The sequence below is a fragment of the Coloeus monedula genome (assembly GCF_965178545.1).
Source record: "Coloeus monedula genome assembly, chromosome: 2".
In the NCBI taxonomy this organism is placed as follows: Eukaryota; Metazoa; Chordata; class Aves; order Passeriformes; family Corvidae; genus Coloeus; species Coloeus monedula.
This window is the reverse complement of record NC_138782.1, coordinates 33199075-33220680: the sequence shown is the minus strand read 5'-3', so window position 1 is coordinate 33220680 and position 21606 is coordinate 33199075. Positions and strand designations below refer to the sequence as shown.

Below are 21606 nucleotides of genomic sequence, written 5' to 3'. Positions count from 1 at the left end.
GTATTCTTCTAACATAAGATGGTCAATTTAATTTCTTTAAATTTGAGGGAATTTTGTTATACTGGGAAGTTACATCAGAAAAGGCTCCATTAACCTGAAATAGAAGTACCTAGGCACAAGATACTTGCACTGAAATATTAAACTAGCATTAAAAAAAACCCCAAACCTAAAAGTATATTCTGGAAATCCTAAAAGCTCTATTTTTGTGTAGAAACAAATATTAAACTAATAGTCTTTTGTTTGTTGTAGTTAGTAACATTAGCAAACCAGCTGCTGCATTCTTTAGTTTTAGCTTAGTAAGGCTCTCAATAATGTTTCCATGCAGAATTTGTGCTAATCAAAACTGAGCATGGATGAACACAGTTAATGTCACACGACAGGAAAATCAGTGTCATATGAAGATGTCTCTTATAACTCATGGAGATCCAACTGGTTCCCTTTTTTTTCCCCTTTTCTCTTGTATTTTGTAAGGTAAAGTATAGAGCATTAAATATGGCTTTGTGGGATATGCCCAGCCCCTGCCCTGGAGGGAAGCCTGCTGATAAAGAGATTGCACAACCTCCCAGCAGAATCCCCTCGGAAAAGGCAGCACTGTTCAGTTACGGCGACAGAGGACACAGAACCATGGTCCTCTGGGAGACCCTATGTAGATCCTTTGGCTTTTTGTAACCCATTTGGCTTTGTAACCCATTGGCTTTTACCCTCTCACACCCACCTTTGTATCCCCATAAAAGAAGCCTGGATAGCTCAGTCGGTAGAGCAAGCCTGTCACTGGCCACCTTTCGCAGGTGCAGGACAATAAAGTCATCTATGCGGGAATGCCACACGGCCCTCTCGTCTCTCCTGGTCTGGCCTGGAGATTGCCTTGCAGAGCAAGAGCTGAAATCACTAGCTGAAAATCACCAAAGAGCTGTCAGCCTCTCTGCAAAGGCACTCCAGCAGCTGAGGGAATGCTGCACAGCCCCTGGAAGATGGTTCCTCGTGGGACCATCCCCCCCGACCGGTCACGGCTTCCTGGGTCTGAGCTACAGACCCCACACCAGCTGCCACATTGTTTAATGTTATTAAAGTAGATGAAGCTGCCAAAGGCAATTTTTCATAGATTTCCATTCTTTTAGTACTGCAAGGTTCTGCCCTGAGAACAGCAGGGCTAACTCACACTAATAAGAGCAAGGGTGTGCTGAAGCCTATTGCCAGAACCCTGCTGTATCAGAAAAAATAGTTTTCCCAATAGAAATTCTCTAAAGGAGCAAGAATAAGGAAGTATTAAACAAAGACCCATTTTCTGTGAAAAACAGCAGTAAACAAAGAACGGGGCTTTCTCTCCCAATGCTCATAAGAAAAAAAAAGACAAAGCAACAAACAAACAAAAAAAGGAGCGAAATATTACACACAGACAGAAAAGTCAATATGAAGAGAAGACTATTACGTGACTTAATAGTCAAGATTAATAGACAAGATTAATTTAAAACTAATTTTGATAGTGGCCTTTTATATACTAACTTAGTACAAAAAGAAAGGTAATAGAGTGCTGATCCAGGCAAGCTTGAATCATGATACCAGAATGTGAAACCACAAGCTGTGTCAAGCACAAGTCCTTATGCTGATGCTTGGAAGAAAACTCACAGTAGATCAGTCATAAACAGTTGGGATGGAAATGTGTTAAACTAACAGTGATCTTTCATTAGTGACTGTAAATCAGGCCCAAGTTCTTGGTTTAGCCTTTCCCTCTTTATATCTTTTTTTTTTTTACAAATAATGTAAACACACACTGTACTGCAGCTTAGAGACAGGTTTTACATTATCAACTTTATTTCTCTTCTGTTACTTTCCACCCTTCAGAAATTCTTCCTTAATGAAGACTGCTTACTGTTTAGACCACACATACATCACAAAACTTCCCTATCCACATTACTTCAGATTCTGTGCAATTTTTCTGATAGCAAAACTGCAGAATGATTAAATGAGGACTGTGCTACTTCACTTTTACCCATTCATTAAATAACAGCCACCTACATTTTTTAAAAAATCTGCTTCTGAATCAGTCATTTGTTTGGATGAACCAGGATGCAAATTACACAGCTGAAATGCATCAGAAAAGCACTCCCAGCCAACTGAGAGTATGTTTTTAAAGTCTGGAGTTCTCAATAGCTTGCAGGATGCACAGTCTCAAAATGCAGATTTGGAAGGACTTGTTTTGACCTTGCTTTATGTGCCATGATTCATTTCTGAGAGAACTTGCCTTTTAACCCCTGATCACTGACACTGTATGTTATGTATCAAAATTAAGTTCACTTAAATAACAATTAATTTTGTGTGTCAGCTGTGAACTCTCTCACAAGCAAAAATCCAAGTTTATGAAAAGTAGGCTGCTAACAAGCCAGCTAATGAAGCCCTTGTGGTAATCAGAGAGGTTGTTTTAATTAAAGGAGTTTGTTTACCTTGACTTTGCAATAGTTTTCCTATTGGTAACATAATTGATATCAATTTTTAATAAATATATTAACTCTGCAAATTAAGTTTAACAATGTCTATATTGTTTAAATAGGAACTCCATATCTCTACAAATTTTAGGAATCCACTGATCTAAAAATGAGTGATAGTTGAAGAAGAAAGAGTATTACATATAAGGACATCTAACTTGAAGCTAAGTTAGCTTCAAGTGTGCATCAGTATGGGAAGACCATGGAGATTCAAAGTAGTGGATTTTATGAATAATGCTATGGAAGATAAGTGGAAAAGAGGAAGGTATTTCCAGGCATTGTTGCCAATCAAATGACAGAAGATAAAAGTACACAGAACAGATCCATATTACCCTGAGATGATCTGTTATACATTACTGACTGACAGGTAGTGCACATGACAGCATAACTGACATATATAGAGAATAATACTGTATTCTGTATCCAGAAATAACTGCTTAACTTCTCATTTAAAAAACGTGTGCTAACTCCTGGGTGAAATAATAATAATTAAGGTAACTGAATAGTGGAAGCAGTTACATAAGCCTTTGTGCAATCCCTTCAGTAGATATTTCATAGAATAGTGTTATTATCATAGCCCTGGTATAGTCTGCATTGATTTGGTGCAGTCTTAGAGCAGTGTAGGAAGAGCAGTAAGTCTCTGAGTGTCTTGCATTTCTACAGTCTGGAAGATTTTTACCTTTTAAAAGATAGCTATACAGTGCTATAACAACTACATACTACAGGAGATTCTTCTGAATTAGATGGCTACCATGTGGCAAGCAGATGTAAGAAGAGTTTCTACACAGTCGAAAATCATTAATCATATTTCAATGATGAAATGCACACGGCTCTAAATCTTTGTATCAGTAAGAAAAGGGGTGATTTGGACTGATAAAGACAATAAAAAGATCAAGACAGGCTTATGAGGGAAAAAGGTGCCTACTGCCTGTAATTCTACACATGCAATTTTTTTTTTCAGAGAAGAAACATGTCAAGTAGCTTGCTGAGTAGACAATTTCCTTCTTCAACAGCACTTTATAAAAACAACCCAAAAGCACATACATAAAGGAATGCTATTCACTGCCAGCTAATACTTGTGGCCATAACAACAGTTATGTTCTAATCACTGGGGTATATCCAAAAGTAGCAAGAGAAAACTAACCTTTAGTTTATCAAAATTTAAAAAATCAAAATGTCTGTAAGGTAGGAAGAACTTGAATTAAAATGAAAGAACATAGGAGAAGCATAACAGCTATTCAAAGAAGTCAAAAGTACTCATATGGATGAACACCAAGATAATCCTACAGTAAAGAAGACAGAAGTAGTTTAAAAAAAATCTGCAAAGTATCACAGATTATTAATTACATGTATAAGCTCAAAAGAAAAAGATTTTCAAAAAGTATTTAAGTTCCAAAAGATGCAAACAGGTATTTAGTGGTACTTTCAGAAGAACTCAGCTGTCCAAGTGTTCATGAATTTCAGGGAGATTCAAAAAGCTTCTATGATCACTTTTTGGTCATATATATTTGAAAATTGGCCCCAAGATTTTTTCAATCTTAATAATCAACTGAAGCTATGTTATGTTATCTCCATACACTTCACTAATATGAGTTATACCATATTTCACTATTTTTCTTGAAACCATATGACACTAGATGACTGGTATAATTTTGAACAGTAGAAAACAGAACATCGTACATTGTCGACCTCCCTCCCACCCTCATGCTGAAACAAACTCACTAGGCTTTGAAAAGAACTTTACAGTATATTATCTCTCAATAGTTTCAATATTAAAGGTGATCAGTTTAAATAAGATTTTTTTTCCCTACTTTGAGGGGCCTTGGAACAAAAACCAGGATCACAGAGAAGTATTTACAATTTAAGCACATAGCGCTGGTACCTGCATTAGGAATCTGAACTTTCTCTGCTGTTGCTAAAGATTTCATAACATGTAAGAGAAAAAATATCCTCTACAAAAAGACATTGATTTAAGAGCACTCTAAATGAGGCATCTAAGCAAGCAGTTAATGTGAGACATTTTAAGACTACTTTATAGGTAAGGTAGCCTGTTTTTTCTTGAATATTGCCTACACAGCTCATGTTCTTAAATCTGCTAACTTCTACACAGATCTATGGTCTGCAAAGCTGTGTTGACAAAAGGCAAGGTAATAGGCCTTTATTTCTTCCACCTTGCAAATGAAATTGAACACTGACATCAGCAAATAAGAACATTTGCTCTGTTTTGTAAAGGAGGCCATTTGTTCAACAGCTTAACTCTGAGTAACTGTTAAAGCTCTACATTGTACAACAGTGCAATATTGTTAATACTATGATAGCATACAGATGTCACAATGTTGAAACAGAAAAATGAAAGACAGAAAGAAGTAATGAGATCTCCAGGACTTGAGTAAGATGAACAGTATATGACTGTTGAAGTAAAAAATAGAAGCATCTGTAATAACATATGTATCAGAAAGAAATAAGGTAAAGTTATTAATAAATTAAAGTGCTAAGCCAGTACTTCCGGTCCTGTTCTTAGAGATTTCCAACTGGCAAAAACTCTGGAAGTGTGGGTGCTCTGGAACGCAGGACCTTGATTTAAAATCCTGACTTTCTGGGCACACACTGTAAATTGCTAGTGAGCTCATTTATATTATTAAAAAAAAAAAAATCCCAAATGATTCAAACAAAAAGGACTCTCCCTTTTACTTCTGGCATGCAATTCACAAAAAAAAAATAAAATTGAAGGTAATTTAATTCTATTCTAAAGCATAATGCAGATGCCTGAAAGAGTACAATTTCCTTGTATTTGGGATGTATGATGTTATTTTCTACTTTTTAAAAATAGTTCAAAGAGCTCCTTTTCTAATTTTTTTTCCCTTAAATAAGAAACTAATTCTCCAGCTCAGAAATATTTTGATCAGCCCTTTACAGCTGAGGACGTAGAAGGTAAGATCCAAAGCAAGCAATTCAGATTTTGGAAGCATTTTATGATCTACATTCTGAACCACTTATGTAGTCTAGCTGCATTTTTTATGCTGTGTTATTTAGATAAACAAAATGAGAGCAGAAGAATTAATTTATGTTTAACATTTATGAGAACAAAATAATAAAATCAAAAATATGACACAGTAATGCAAAAGCTCACCATTTAACACAGAATTCTGAATTTCAGACAGCTGTAGCTTTAGTCGCACGATTGGCAAGCTGTGTCATATTATAATTTACCATTCACAAGAAAAGTCAAGAGCATTTGTTTCCCATTTTGTTTTAAACTTAGTGAATGGTAATGTGACATTGTAGTGATGAGGAAAGCCTATTTGACAGGTTTTTGAAAAAAAAATTAAAATAAATCCCCAAAGAGACTGCTTTGATTTAACTGAGGAAAAAACAATCAAGAAGGAAAATCAGCTTATTCATATGCTATCTGCAAATATTTAGCAATTTCAACTGCATTGAGTAGCCCACCAATTTCATTTGGAATGCTCTGAATGTAAACAAGTGGAATGAATCTCATTATTGCAAGAAATGTTTGGAATTTCTTGACTTAGTAAGTCAAGAAAAATACAAAATATAGTTTTCAGATATTATTAATACTTATTTCCTGGGCAATCACTAACAGTTAATTCCTGCAACATACGTAGAGAGCAAAAAAACCTACGCAATACCATAAGCATTTTGTTAGACTAAAAAATATTATTGGATCTACATATGTACCACTCAGTTTCATTTTGGCATCTGTCTTCTACTGAAAAATGCCTGAGATAAAGAGTTGTGTGGGGGAGAAAAAAAAAAAATGTACTCAGTGCATGGAGTTTTTCACTGACATGTCTTGTACCTTTGACCATCTGTGCTCAGCATCAAAGAATAAAAAATATAACCCAGGCTCAGAATACTTTCAGTAGATTAATTTTGCTGTGACCTCTGCTAAAATATGTATGATGAATCAGAAAAAGAAGGATTAAAATGCATCCATTTTTTATAAGACTATCCTTTGTAGCACCTCTCCTTACTAGTCATTATTTGCAATAAAATTAACCACAGTAAGACTTTGGTCAAAGTCTAAGAATTTGGAAAAGAACTAGATAAACTTGAATTATTTATATAGATATATGCATATATATATACACATGTTGAGATACAGTTTATTTAAATTTAAACAGAAGATATCCTAAGCAAAAATGTCTAAGTAGGATTTGAAATCCATAATGACCTTAATTAGAATTTCCTCTCTGACATATTAAAAAAACCACCAATAATAATAACAATAATAATAAAAGAACCCCCTACAATAGTAGTCCTTTAAGAACCGTTCTTGGGTGGCCACTTGAAATAAAGCACAACACAGTATGTTGCATAATCACCTATAGCACATTTCTTTTCTTCTTCTGCCTGTCATAACAAACTGCTCTGTATGGCTCCTGATAAATAATATTATTTAGGTTTCATTATAGATGCAAAGCTAGATGCGAATCCCAACATAGACATCTGCCAGTAATAGTCAATCATGACTTTATCAGCCATCATCCAGGTTCATACTTCTGTTTGGACTACTCACTTGTATATTTATTCTTTAATGTGTACAAACTCTCCAGATAATGAGTAGCTCCAAACTCAGATGGCCAGTCCCAATAAACAGAAGTGTCACGAAGATTTGCTGTGTTATGTATTGATAGACTCTAACTGGAGACGGAACACTTCGATGCTATCTGCTGATTGTCATAAACGCTCAGAACATTTATGGACCTCAGGCTCAGACATGTAAATCAGCATGGTCACAAATGTTATTGCCATATGAAAGCAAGCTCAAAAAGTATAAATGTTTAAAACCACAGAAACATATTTTCATTGAAACAGTGGTTTTTTATACTATCATTTCATTATACTTTCATTTGGGTGTTTGAGCCACATCAGCTGTTTATCTGTGAGCACTCTGTTTGCATGAACACATACAAATGCAAAACTCACAAACCCTGACACTTGATATTTTCCTCCCCTTGAACTGTTCTAGAAAAGATTGACTTAGCTTTCAACATTCCATCCAACTGCAGCCCAAAGTATGAACAAGCCAGTCTGACTCATGTATGTGACAGTTATACTCTAGCACTCTGCCTGTTTGAAAAAGCTCTGTATATCCAAATCTTTCTTCTTTTTTTCACTTTAAATCATATTAAGAAAATGATCCCTGAAATTACATCACATTGATGACTGATAAGGTCAATTGTTTGAGGCCCTTCTTGTTTTGTATTCATCCTTAGGAAAATTATTATATCCCAGTCAGCAGTACTTAAGTGCTGTTCTATATTTTTAATTACACAGCATTTGTTCCAAGAAAAAACTTAGTTTTGGAACAATGAACACATGTGCTACATGAGCCTGAGTAAATCTAAATAAATGACAGATTCAGAAACCTTAAAATTTTGCATTGACCTAATGTATCTAAGGTCCTTGGAAGTTATTTCTCACTATGTGACAGTACAGGTAGAAACACATTAAAGTCTCCACCCTGGTTCTTTCTGGAGTAATGGGATGAAAAATTCCTTGTTATGATCTCAGAAGAAACTTTTTGTGATGGTGTAATGCACCCTATACTCTGCTACATAGATAAAAAGGAGAAACATATAACTAACACACTTCTTAGTCACATTTCTGAAACCAAGCCTCCCAGATGGATGCTACAGTGCAATTGTATGCAGATGGTACATTCCTAGTTTTCCTTTGCATAATCATAGTAAAAAAATTAATCAACCATGAATCCATTACACTTATAACCCATTCCTATTTATAAGACTGCCATTCTCATGGCAAAAAGTCAGGTAAAAATCTTAGGAAATAAGATTTGTGAGTGTGGTCTTAGAAAAAGCAAATGATTTCCAAAATCCCAGTTTCTCTATACAAAGCAAGCAGCAAACAAGACCACAGTGGAAAATCCATGTGACAGATTTTTAGAACAATGTTAGGAATGCACTTATTTAAACTAATATATAGATTATTTAAGTATGTCTGAGTAAAATCACTGAAAGTCAGTTATCTTCTGAAGGGTGAAAAGAAGGGTTTCTTTTTATCCTTCTGCCAGGGCAAAAAGAAACTAACTAATAAGGGCATTTAATTCTGCATATAATGAAAAAGAAAGGTACTTTTCTTTCAATGGCTAGTCTTGGTCACATCTAGCGCTACTCTGTAATGTTATTTGTGCATTTGACTCTCATATGTTTGGGCAGATGATAAATATATATTAACTGAGTAGGAAATGCGGGGAGATTTCTGGTTAGGAGAATATACTGATAACTGCTGATTAACTGTAAATGATTAACAATGACAACAATCTGCATGAGAAATTCAAGGTTCAAGGTAGCAGACTGTCATGTCTCCAGACTCTCCTATGCATCAGGGGAAATTACTAGCACTGGTAGCTGTCTTCTGGACCAGTCCCGAGAGAAACTAAATACCAAATATTCCCACAGCTTCAATTTGGTTACTGTTAATGTACTAATTAAACAAAATTGGGCAATTATTACTTTCTTTATAGAGATGAAGTACAGAGATTAAATAGGTCTATCCTACAGAATCAATTTTTCAAGCCTAGAAATTGAATTAAGTTATTGTGAACATTTAGATCTAAGTAAATACATCATATATAGAAAGTTCTTTTGTGCTGTACTGATCTACAGTACAGAATGTCACCATATTTACATGAATTAATACCGCATTTCAACAGCATGTTCAGTAAAAGAAAAAAGAATATTTGGCTTTTAAGACATTGATTAATTGCGGATCAGAAAGGTGAAATTTCTTTTTGGTTTATGTTAAACTAACACTGCAGCAGGATACTTCTCAGCACAAGAACATTTCTTGAACTTTACTCAGATTGCATACCCAGTTTTGAGAGAGACTGTTTTTAATTCTGCCCTATTATATAACACTTCTTTCTGCCTGGCATTTGACAGGCATTCCCATCCTTTGCGTTTACTTTACTTCACTTCCTCAACGCTGAGGCTGCAAAAACACAGCCAGCAGCCTCATAGAGCTTTTCATGGAAATCTGCCATTCTAAACTGGCACCTAACTCCACTTTATTATTCACACAAGGAAGATTAAAATTCTGAGACGAATTTAAATATTTATGCAAATAAGAAACTGATGAAAAGTATAATAATAAAAGAAGAAAATGAAAGCAATGTAAGACATTACTGAAGTAGCTCTTCTTGGGAAAGCTCTGACGTTCTTTGCTTGCCAGTCACCAGTGCCAACTCATACTTCAAATCCTGGATCTCCTTTTTCAGCTGGACAATCATCTACAAACAGCAAGGCATAAACCAAGCATCACCTACAAATTAATAGCTAGTTTATGATTTTTGAAGTAGAAGGCTGAGTTTAGGTAAATATGATACTTTAGTTTTCTCTTTTTTTAAACAAGGTCTCTTTTCTAAAAACTGTCAAAATGCCTTAAATACACCAAACACCTTTTTTTTCCTTCTTTTTCCATTTACAAACCCAAGAAAAGTCTTCCAAATTCAGTAAATTCTTGTGTTGGAAGATATGGTGGTACAGAAAGAGTTCAAAAGATTTTTTTCAAAAGAGAAATACAATTTGACAAAGGAGTAAAAAGAGCTTTTCTGACTTATTAGTTTTGCCTCTTAATAATGAAAACACATCTCAGAACCGATGCCTTTGTTAGAGAAAGGCAACTACACAACAAAAGTGGTATTTTTTCCTTCCCTTACAGAAACAGAACTTTCAAAATACTATCTTAATTTAAATCTTAAATTTTCTTATTTTTCATGTAACATTTCGTTATTATTAGAATTATAGCACACTATACTTGTAGGATGCATCAGTTGCTAGCAAAAAACTGATAGCATAAAGCAACATAATGAAATTAAATCATATTAATGAGCAGCAATGTGAGAATATTACATGGAAAACTGAACTAGATTTTTAAATTCTAGGAAGTAATTTTTGGAAACTGTTCCTTGGGAATAAATGTCTGTATAAAATCAAACTTTACTAATCATTAACCTCTCAAAGCCAAATTCTACAAAGCAGGGCAATATGCAAATCCGTAAGTCTACAACACAAAGGAGAGGGCTCTTGGATACTTTACGGTTCGTCATTTAATGAAGCCTCCCTTTGTATGGCCCTTTATATGGTATTTTTAGATGGATATGCATACACTAATTCCATGGGCAAAAGAAGTTTCCAAGAGAGGAATGTTTTCAAGAAAAAATTAATCACTCTTGATTGCATGCACTTTCCAGAAATGAGATTGTTGAAACTGATGACACATATTTTCACCAGATGTTAAACCTCTTTCAAACATTTCTATTTCTTTTAATGAGTAAATTTAATAATAACTTCCTAAATTTTGAATTAGCATTTTTACTTTAAAAATCACAATATTCTAAACATGCATATGATTATTTCTTTTAACTCTAAACCTACAGTTGATATATTTTTTACAATAAAGATTGAAAGTCTAACATAGTATTTTATTTAATAATCTATTAAAGTGATGACTGTTAATTAGAGAAGTTGCAAGAACACTTAGAAAAATTTGCAAGGCCAAACATTTTACCCTGATTTTAGATTGCCCCATTTTGCTGCCACATTTTGATGTAGTTTGTGCCAGTTACTGAGTCAAGAAAATAAAATTTGGGGCTGGAGTGTAAAATGGTAGACAGCTGAATGACAGTAGCCTCTGTGTTCAATGTTCAAATTTGTTAGCATGACTAACTTCAATCTGACAACAACAGAAATACCAATTTCAGGATATGGATAAAAGATTCATTTTCAAATATTATTAAAACAAACAAAAATCTACAGAAACAAAATTTCTATTTTTACATGAATGCCAGAAGAGATGAGGTTTAATTCAAGACTTTGATTTTTAGTTTGAACTATGTTCTTTGACCATGAGTGAGAGAGATTCAAAGAGGAGTCACTTAAAAGTACAACAGGTACAAATTCCTCTTCTTAGTAAGGTAAAAAGTCAAGAAGTCTCCATCATGAAGACTAAAGTTTATGCAACAATCAGACTTAACTCAGATCCACCAAGAGGTATTGTGAACTCCCTTAATAAACCATGTGTTCAGCTCACAGATGATAGATACTGCCAATAAATTGTGTTTGATTTTTATGAACAAAATCTTAAATCAAGCACTTTACTGAATAGTAAGGTTGCACCCTGGGAATATATTTAAGATGGGCAACGAGCACAGGGCTGTATAAACTCAAGGTACCTGTGTTCCCCTGCCTTTTCCACAAGAGGGGATAGTTTTCTAACTCTCACGAGTCCACTTTTGCTTTACTTGCTAAATGATCCTGCAGAGTGAGACATTCCAAACTCATGGAGTATAGGTCCACAGGACGTAGTAAATGCTCAGGAGCCTGCATGTGTTTTACCTCTATCAAAGGTTTCTGTGGCCATGGAAGAAATGTCTTGCATTATTTGCTACTAGACAGTCTATGTAGAAAAGAAAAAAAGAACAGACAGATAGAAACGAAGAAGTTGTTCAATGCCTATTGGGTTTATTTTCTGGGTTGTTTTTATATATATATATATATTTTAATCTGTGATGTTCTTGCTTTTAGAAATAGATTGGAAAGAAAAATAAAATAAATAATAATAAAGAAGAAAACCATCTGAAAACCTGACAAGGATCTTCTATTCCCTTTGAGCTTCAAGGACAAGAGACAATGAAAAATAAAAGTACAATCATTAACAGTAACTGAAATATGCTAGTTACTATCAAGTAACAATGAATGAAATCATTAGCTACATAATCCCTGAGGTTTAGAGAACAAATGCTTCTGATGTTATATAATCTAGCATTCTGCAGGTTCTGGAAATCCTATTTCCGTCTCCTTTGCTTGTCTTCCTTTTTTTCCCTAACTGTAACTACACGGAGTTCTTTCTTCCTAGCTAAAATGTTCCTTGAATCAATTTCAAGGAAGGACTCGGGATGGGTATGTTTCTTAGCTTTTTAATACGCAAATTGTTTCAGTGCAGCCGTGTGCCTTCATCAAGTGACTAGCAATCTTAGTACATTTTAAGGAGTTTTATAACCATCCAATTATCTGTGGGAATTATTTAGAAACTATCACTGAAACAAAACAACTCTGGCTCCTCCTCTCACACCATCCCTAGCTCTGCCCCTTCATACCACCCTAAGCTCTGCCTCTCATGCCACCCACCACCTTGAGCCGACGGTTAGGGTTAGGGTTTGGGTTTGGTTAGGGTTAGAGTTAGGGTTTGGTTAGGGTTGGTGTTAGGGTAAGGGTTTGGTTAGGGTTAGAGTTGGTGTTTGGGTTAGGGTTGGCTTACAGTTAAGGTTAGGCTTGGCTTAGGGGTTAGGGTTTCTCAGCTTTAAGAGCTTAGAAAGTCTTTAGAGATTTATAAAGATCCACCTAATTACCATTATCCAAACAATAAAACCTAAAGGGGCAGTTATTTTATAGAAAATAAGGTGGAGCTTGCATCTGAAAACAGTTTCACTGGATGTTGCAGTATAAAATCCTCAACATCAATTTGACTGCTATTGTTTAATAAGACTTAAAGCAAGCCGTCTCCTTCCCTCTGTCCCCAGACAACTCTCACCAATGCAGGGTCAATTTCTTCATTAAGAACTGCTTCATTCTTAATAAGAGCAACTCGCTGTGCAAATCTGCAGGTTGATATAGATTCCTGGAAGAAAAAAAAAAAGAGAGAAAGGAGGGAATTCCAATTACCTTTGCACCAGGTAAGTAGACCAGACTGCTAATGAAGTCATTAAACTACTTTTCTGTTTTTTGACAATCTTGCAGAAATAATCTATCATTTCATATTCCAAAATAATAATATTCAAGGGAAATAAGGTTAGCATATTCATGACAGGGGCATACAAAACTGTTAAATCATAGTACGTATTTTATTGATCCAGTTTATCTCCTGACCAACTGTGTTTCAGGTAAGTCTGCAGCTGGAACTGTAGGATAACAAAGCCATGCTAATTAGAAGGTAATAACTTTTGAATGATGAGAAAAAGAGAAAACTAAGTAAAAGGTTTTCTTTTTTTTTTTTTTGTATAAAAGGGACTAGATAATTTTATATAAAAGAAGCTGGGAAAAGAGATTAAGGGAAGATGAGTGGAAGTCCATGACCACTGAGAAACAAGCCAGGAGACTTGGAACTAGGAGGCGTACACGGGAACTATGATACCAGACAAAAATCTGTCAGCTGAGCTAAGATGGGGAGCAGCAGGAATGGAAGGCAGAAAAAAAGAAAGATACAAGACTGAGTTGGTTGGGAAAACTGTGACAGCCAGTGTGTACTTCCATCTAGGCACAGAAAGAAATCAAAGATCCTTATAAGTATTGTTCCCTCATTCGCAATCAGCTGACATTTAAATGCCAGACCCTCCTAAAAACTTACATATTTAATGAAAAAAAACCCAGCAACTGTCTACAGTCAGGTCAAATAATAAAACATAGAATATTAGGCAGTAGTCTTAGAAATTCAAATGATGTTTGAGAAACTGTATGATAAAATTTTATGAGATGTGGCAGCCTGCATTTAAAAGAGAATTTATACATAGCCCCTAAATTAATTCACTACTGTTACAAAATTTATTTTCATAATCAAAGTAATTCTGTAGTTTTCAGTCCTCCAATGTAAGAAAATACCAGTTTAAATGTTATGTTCATACACTTCTTTTTCCACATGACTTCTGTGTCTTTAAGTGCATGGAGGTTCAGTATCTGAATAAGGGAAGATATTTCTTGCTAAAGACAGAATATATACACAGAGGATCAAAGGAAAGGAAGACCTTACAGTTAAGAGAGTTGCACACAGCATTAGTTGGGCTCTATGTCTGCCTCTGCTGTTCCTGTGCAATGACGATCAGCCAATGTGATTTTAATTAGGTTCTATACATATAGTAAATACAGTTATATGTACAGTACACATACTGCATTTCCACTAGATCTCTTTGCCTTATTTAGTGTGCAGCATATGTTAAATTAATGAGTAGCTAATCAATCCAGTTCTCACTGTTCAATATGTTAGCTTACAATTTGTTTATTCTATGCCATCAAAATGGTAATCAAGTCAGACATCTAATTTCCTAATCATTTTTCTACCATGCTTATCATCACAGCACCTCAGGACTTTTACTAGTCGATTAATACTCTTTGCTGCAAGTGTGTGGAATGATTATGATTATACTTAACAGAATGGAAACTGAAGTCAAAAGTACCAAAAAAATTATATTCATTTGTTGTCATTCTATGACCTGCTGTTCAAAACAGCTTCCATTCCGCTTCAGTTACAGCTATATTAACCTATCTACAATACAGAATCAACATCTTCATCCAAGCATTCCACAAAACTAGCAAAAAAAATGTGATGCAGTGATCCAAGAAATTCTGTACAAACTCACTGGTAGAAGTAGGAATATAATCTAGTTCTCTAGGATAATCATCTATTTGTCTTTTTCATAGGAGTGCCCTTTCTTTGAATTCTCTGCTTCGTTACAAGAAACAACACTAGGTCCTTAAGCAAGTGGCTTTTATTATACAACTTCAATTCATACTGGGGGTAGCTCTGTCTTGTGCATTGTTTGTGAATGAAATGTATAACCAATGGAAAAAACAAACCAACATGCAAATCTAACATAACTATGAATAATGACTCATGCAGCTATCCTGATTCTGGCATTTCTAATGATTAGTAATTGATTTATCATCCATTTATTTTACTCGGACATATTAGCTTATCATCCATCTATATTATTAGGATATATCAGATTTTGGGGAGCAAGAAAGGTATTTTGTTTTTTTCTAATTTTTGGGAGGACCGAAGAATAAGGTCTGTTGTGTAGATTGTGTACGTTAAAGCAAGAACATGAAAACTGTCAATAGCTTATTCTGGATAATTGCTTGGTCGAAATATTTCCAAAATAATATCTAGAACACAATGTGAGATACACACACCTGAGAATTGATATATGAAAGGGTTCTGATCTCACGGAGCTTAAAATAAAATTAACAAACGTACCCAGCCACATTTGTTACCAGACAATATGCTTGCATAATTGCAAGTCTGAACAATATGTTTTCATTTAACAGCAAAGTCCAGTTTTCTAAAGAAAAAATCTATAACTAGATGAAGTATGGTTTGAGTATAATGCTTTCCACTGTATTTCAGAAAACAGTCTTAGACTAAATAGTTTTTCTTTTCTTGTTTATTCATATTAGAATGCTTTAATCTTAAGAAAATCAGGAAATAAATAGATTATAAATGGCTTTGAGCAGTGTTCTATGTATTCACATTGGTACATATTTTAGAATAAAATAGACGAGACTATTTCAGTTGGAAGGGACCTAAAATGATCAGCAAGTCCAACTGCCTGACCAAGTTAAAGCACATTGTTAGGGGCATTGTCCAAACACCTCTTAAACACTGACAGGCTTGGGGCATCAACCACCTCTCCAGCCTGATCCAGTGTTTGACCGTCCTCTCAAAGAAATGCTTCCTAATGTCCAGCCTGAACCTCACCTGGTGCAGCTTTGAACTATTCCCATACATTCCGTCACTGGACACCAGGGAGAAGAACTCAACATCTCCCTCTCTACTTTCCCCCAGGGAGAAGTAGAGAACAATAAGATCACCCTCAGCCTTCTTTGCTCCAAACTAGACAAACCCAAATTCCTCAGCTACTCCTCACCTGACATTTTTTTCAGCTTTTCACCAGCATTGTTTTCCTCCTCTGGCTGCACTCAAGGACCTTCACATCCTTCTCAACCTGTGAGGCCCAGAAATGCGCACTCAAAAAAGAACTGCACACTCACACAAAAGAGGTGATTATCCTGCTGTTTGCCGTGCTCAAGGTCAGAATGGCAAACAGCAGGATAATCACCTCTTTTGATCTGGTTGTGCTGTGTTTGATATACCCCAGGATGTGGTGCCCTCTTGGCTGCCAGGGCTCACTGCTCATCTGATCAGCACCCCTGGATCCATTTCTGCAGGACTACTTTCCAGCCACTCGTCTCCCAAATGATGCTCGTGTTGGGCAGTACTCCACTGTAAGTGCAGAACCCGTGTTAAATTTCATTCCAATAATCATAGCCTAATGCTCCGATCTATCTGAAAACCTCTGCAAGGCCTCCTGTCCCTCAAGAGAGTGAACAACACCTCCAAGTTTGGTATCATCAGCAAACTTGCTAATGGGACATTCAACTCATTGATGAATGTATGGAACAGAACTGGCCCTAGAACTGAACCCTGAGGAACATCACTGCAGACCAGTCTCCAGCCAGACGTAGCCCCATTCACTACAACCCTTTGATAAAAACTACAGACCTGTTTGTAAACAAAAAGAAGAAAACATCACTACATATAATTCCCATGCAGGAAACTGGTGAAAGGACACAAAAGTATTTGAAAAATTTCCATAAATCCCAAACTACTCCACCCAATTCCCTTTCTCTCCTAGTGAACTCTCCATTTGTCTACCATACTCTATGAAATCTTGACTCCAAAGAAGTCTAACAGAAGTTCTGCCAAGGTTTTCAGTGGAAATGCACTTCTATAACTCAAACATTTATTCATCAGGAAATCAGTAAATTGAAAAAAGGAGTAGTTCATTACTAGGTGCAAATAATTTCCCAACTGCTACTTGACTTGAGATTACTTAGAGAAAAGCATTATTTCCTAAAGGATTTGTCTATATCCTACAGCAATTTCCACTGACAAAATTATCTCCTGGAAATAAAATTAAAATGTTCTTTTAAAAAGATAAGAATAAAAGCTTACACACTTGAATTGTAATCTATACTAAAAATCAAAAGAGCAGTATCTATAGAGAAGGGACAAGATTTTTGTTCAAGGTAGAGAGAAATGGCATACATCTATATTTCTTTTGTCCATAGCAAGTGTTGCTATCATGGTAGTCATGCAGTTTCCTCCTAGGCTGTCTCTTAGCACTGAGGTCATCATAGAGTTTCGGTAAGGAATGTGGGACCGGTTTTTCTCTGCAAGGGCAATTATTACCTGAAACAACAGAAAAAAAAAACAAAACCACTTTTACATTTATATGTCTATTAATGGTTGACACACAAACAGAAAAACCAATCTGCTCAGGAACTTCTGACACAACAAAACTATGCTTATGCACCCAGTTAGCTGTAAACCCACTGGCTTTATTGAAAGAATTCCAAGTTAAATTTCAGCATTTTTATATGTCTTTGTAGGAGCTGGACCTGAAAGACCAAAAATACATTAAATTTTATCATATCCTAACCTTATAGTCTCTCAGCAACATGGAAACTGAACACGATAAACTCAAACCCACAGGTTTTCCTAAGATGAAGGAACTCACTGAAAACCTTCCTCATAATTTTTTCTGTCATAACAATAAAATATGGACGGTATTAAAGTAAAAACTTCCTCAATATTTGCTAAAGCATGCTTTAAAAATTACACATTCTTAAAACACATGCTTCTTAGATGGGCCAATACATTTATTTCTGAGAAAATGTCTTGGAAAGCAAAGCACAAATAAAAGGGTGCATGATTACAATGTACTGCTGGAAAGAAATGACTCAGTTTAGAATATATATGCCTTGGCCAAAAAGGAAATTGTACACCTACTATTCTCAGTTTCCCTCCTCAGCTGTTTACATTATGGGATCTAATTATTATTAAATAAAAAGCTAGATTATCCCATGATGTCCTGTGATATAAAAGATTCGAACTCTTATGTGGCCAAGTACTGTACTGAAATACTGTAGCTATACATGTGATAGCTCTCCTAAATGATTAGGAGTTGGTTTTTCTTTAATAAATGTTACATACCAGTGTATATTTTGTTCATACTACATTTACAAAAATTGCTATTTTGGAAAATTTAGTAGCAACTTTTTTGTGGCATTAGTTTCTCTTAATGGTCTTCAGAAAGTTAAAAGTTAAAACTATAAATCTTACACTGGCAGCCCTGAGAGACACAATACTTGTAGTTCTAAACCTAATAATATCACTAAAGGAGAAATTTTCATTTTGAGTGGGTCAAACAAACCACTTTAAGGCCTAGTTGCTGTCAGAACTCTTGTCACTTTTGGTAAAGTTGCATCCTATATGAAACATAATTGTGTAGAGCAGGTACATTCACTCTCAAATAACTCCACTGACACATGTGGAAACACTGGTAAGCATAAAGGAAAGCGCAAGACTCACAGGTGGCTCTGACATGATCTGAAGTGCACCCAGGAGTCCCTGTTTCTGTCCACATCCTTTGTGCAAGGAACAGAATTGCACCAGTACCTCATGTCATCAGGCAGCCAAAACATGCTCTCAGAGAATCCTTGAGAGATGGGGATTTTGGGGTGCATCACTTGCAGAAACAGAGCTGTCAGGTACACCTACATCTTGCTATTTAGTGTATCACATGCTCTGAAGCCATATGCCTGCTTCAGAGGTCGTCTTTTATGTTTCTCATCCCACTTCCCATTTCTAGTAGAGTTTAGAAGCTTAAGCTCTGGTCCTTACAGAGAAAACCAACCAACCAACCAACCAACCAAATACCCCCAAAACAAAAAAAAAACCAAACCCTTTTTGGTAAGTATGGGCAGCAACCATTCACTAATGGGTCAAGTCTGTCAACATTCCCTAAATGGAACACATGTTAAATGACAGTAAACAAACATGTTCATTAAAGCAGTGAGAACATTGTACTCTGTTATTTTGGGGAAATAATTCCATTATAGTGTCAAATCACATGGCAGTTTAACTGTTAATTTGTGACTCTAAATTTGGTCCAGGATCCACTATGTTTGTATCATAAGGGAATACCTACATATGCACAGCTACATTGCACTTGTAATTCCAGAACATGCTACTACATCTCTCAGACAAATAAAGCTACCTAGATAGGGTAGTAGGGACTTCTAAGTTCCTGCTGTCATTTTAGATCAGCTGCACAAAACCATCCTCATTTTTCTCTAGACATAGAGGCCTCTTGGAGTAAAAGTGTAGTGGATTTATTTGAAGATCTTTTTAACATGCTGAGGATATTTAACAAGTAGACCAAGTGTGCTAACACAGAACTGTGTTCCCATTATCATCTTGACACAAATCATTTTATGTGACTATTTTACTGTGAAAAGTGTTTCAAAATGGCATAAATCAACACTAGACCACCAGTAGATAGCTAAATAGTTGAGAATTTAAATAAGCTGATTTTGAGGCGTTTGTGCACTTTAATGTTAGTCACTGCATGGTCAGGATTGAATGGTTCAATTCCCACTGAATAAAAAGATATTTTTATTGTCTTTGGTGGTCTTTTATTCAATATTATAAAACATTTCTATTGATATACAATCCCAGACAGAATCCAAAAGGGTTATTTCCAACTGTATGTCTCTAAAATAGGAATTAAAGCTTGCATGACAAAATATTTTTCCCTTCTAAATATAAAGAAAAAAATCATACAATAAATAAGAAGGGATCCTGAGTATAATTTCTAGATTCTGAAGATGTCAATTTTAGAGTCACTGATCCTTGTCACTCCCCTTGAGTACAACTCAAATACAGACATTTTTCTTCAAGGTAAAATTTAAACAAATAAGGGGTATGAAAAAAATTCAGTGTGATAGTAAATGACTGACTGCCACCTGCTGTACCTCAGCTTCTTCTTTTGACACATGAAATATCTCTGATCATAAATTAAATGAAATCCAAGAGATCAGTTTTTGTTAACAGAAGAACACCACAAAAATGAAAAATATTCTTCCCAGCAAGTAGAACAGTTATATTTCCTAATCAGAATTTTAAAGAATTTTCATATACACACACCCACAAAATTTTCAGGTTTAATGAATTCCTCAACTGTATATTTTACTAAATAGCACATATACTGTAATGTAAATTAAAAAGCACAGATTTTAATTTTAGAGTTAAGCCTTTTTTCTTCTCCCTAACCCCCTTATTTTTTCCCCTAAATGACAACCTCACAGACATGCTATATTTGTACATAAAAATTTTTAAAGAAGCCTTAGGAAAAAAAGCTGTATCCTCCATCAGAATCCCCGAAGAAATTAATTTCTAGGAACAGGAACAGTGTTTGCTGTACTGTGAAAACAACATTATATATTCAGTCTCAGGAAGAAATTAATTTCTCTTACAGGTGTGAGGTCTGAAAGGGACATTTGAAAATCTTCAGTGATTCCAACTTAATAGCACAGCATTCACGAAAGAGGTTTAATTCATTGCCAAGTGTTTCTTACCTTAACTTGGTAAGCATCATAAACATCAAACATATAAAACATCATGGTCGATAAGAGAGAGAAATATATTAAAGCCATAATAATATTTTAAAAAATATAACACTAAAATAATTAATTTTACTAAATGAATCAATAATTATCTAATTATTTTAAAACACATAATAATAATAATAATAATAATTAACCAAATCCTTCTACTGGAAATCTTTATCTCCAAAGTTTCCATTCACTGCTGCTGTCTTAAGTAATTTTTTTTTAAATAAATAAGACTAGTTAGGAGTAATCTATTTTCTCAATATTTGCCTTTTCCAAAGAGGAAAAATAAAAAGCAACAGTGAAAGGAGGTTAGAAATTTTAGTATACCTTAAATAAAGAGGCTAAATCTTTTTAGTAACAACAGCTGAATGACAAAGATTTCTGGACATTTATTATTATTATTATTTTTACTATTATTATTACTATTATTTCTATGAGTTCTATTGGTATAAATCCAATTATGGTTGTCACTCCATAAATACATTACCAAAGATAACTTCTGTCTCAAAAAGATCAAATATTTGAATTGGTAGAGGAATAAAACAACACGTGACAGAGACCCTAATTATTTACCATATTACAATTCTTGACCAAATAAAACCCAAATGCTTTCATTTTAGTGATACATCCTGATCCCAGCTGTGGAAGGGGAAGAAGATAATGAAGAACGTTTTTAGGAGAAATACAGCTGAAGTCTTGTAAATATCTTTAGTATTCCAAAGAAAACAAGAACACTGTTTTGGAAATACTACCCTGTATATCGACTATAACTTTACTGCTTAATTATTAAGTTTTCCCTAAATTAAAATATTTTATTTTAAAGGAAGACCTACCAAGTCAAGAATTAA

General features: G+C 34.9%; 1 protein-coding gene across 1 annotated transcript in view; it reads right to left on the bottom strand.

Moving 5' to 3' along the window:
• KIF6 (kinesin family member 6) overlaps positions 1-21606 on the bottom strand; it is a gene marked incomplete at both ends in the record, with an annotated part of 153620 nt that overhangs the window by 94358 nt on the left and 37656 nt on the right. Inside the window, 3 exons of the mRNA XM_082303415.1 lie at positions 9656-9759; positions 13062-13148; positions 17349-17492. Coding sequence (XP_082159541.1) covers positions 9656-9759; positions 13062-13148; positions 17349-17492 — 335 coding nt within the window. The remainder of the gene's footprint in view (positions 1-9655; positions 9760-13061; positions 13149-17348; positions 17493-21606) is intronic.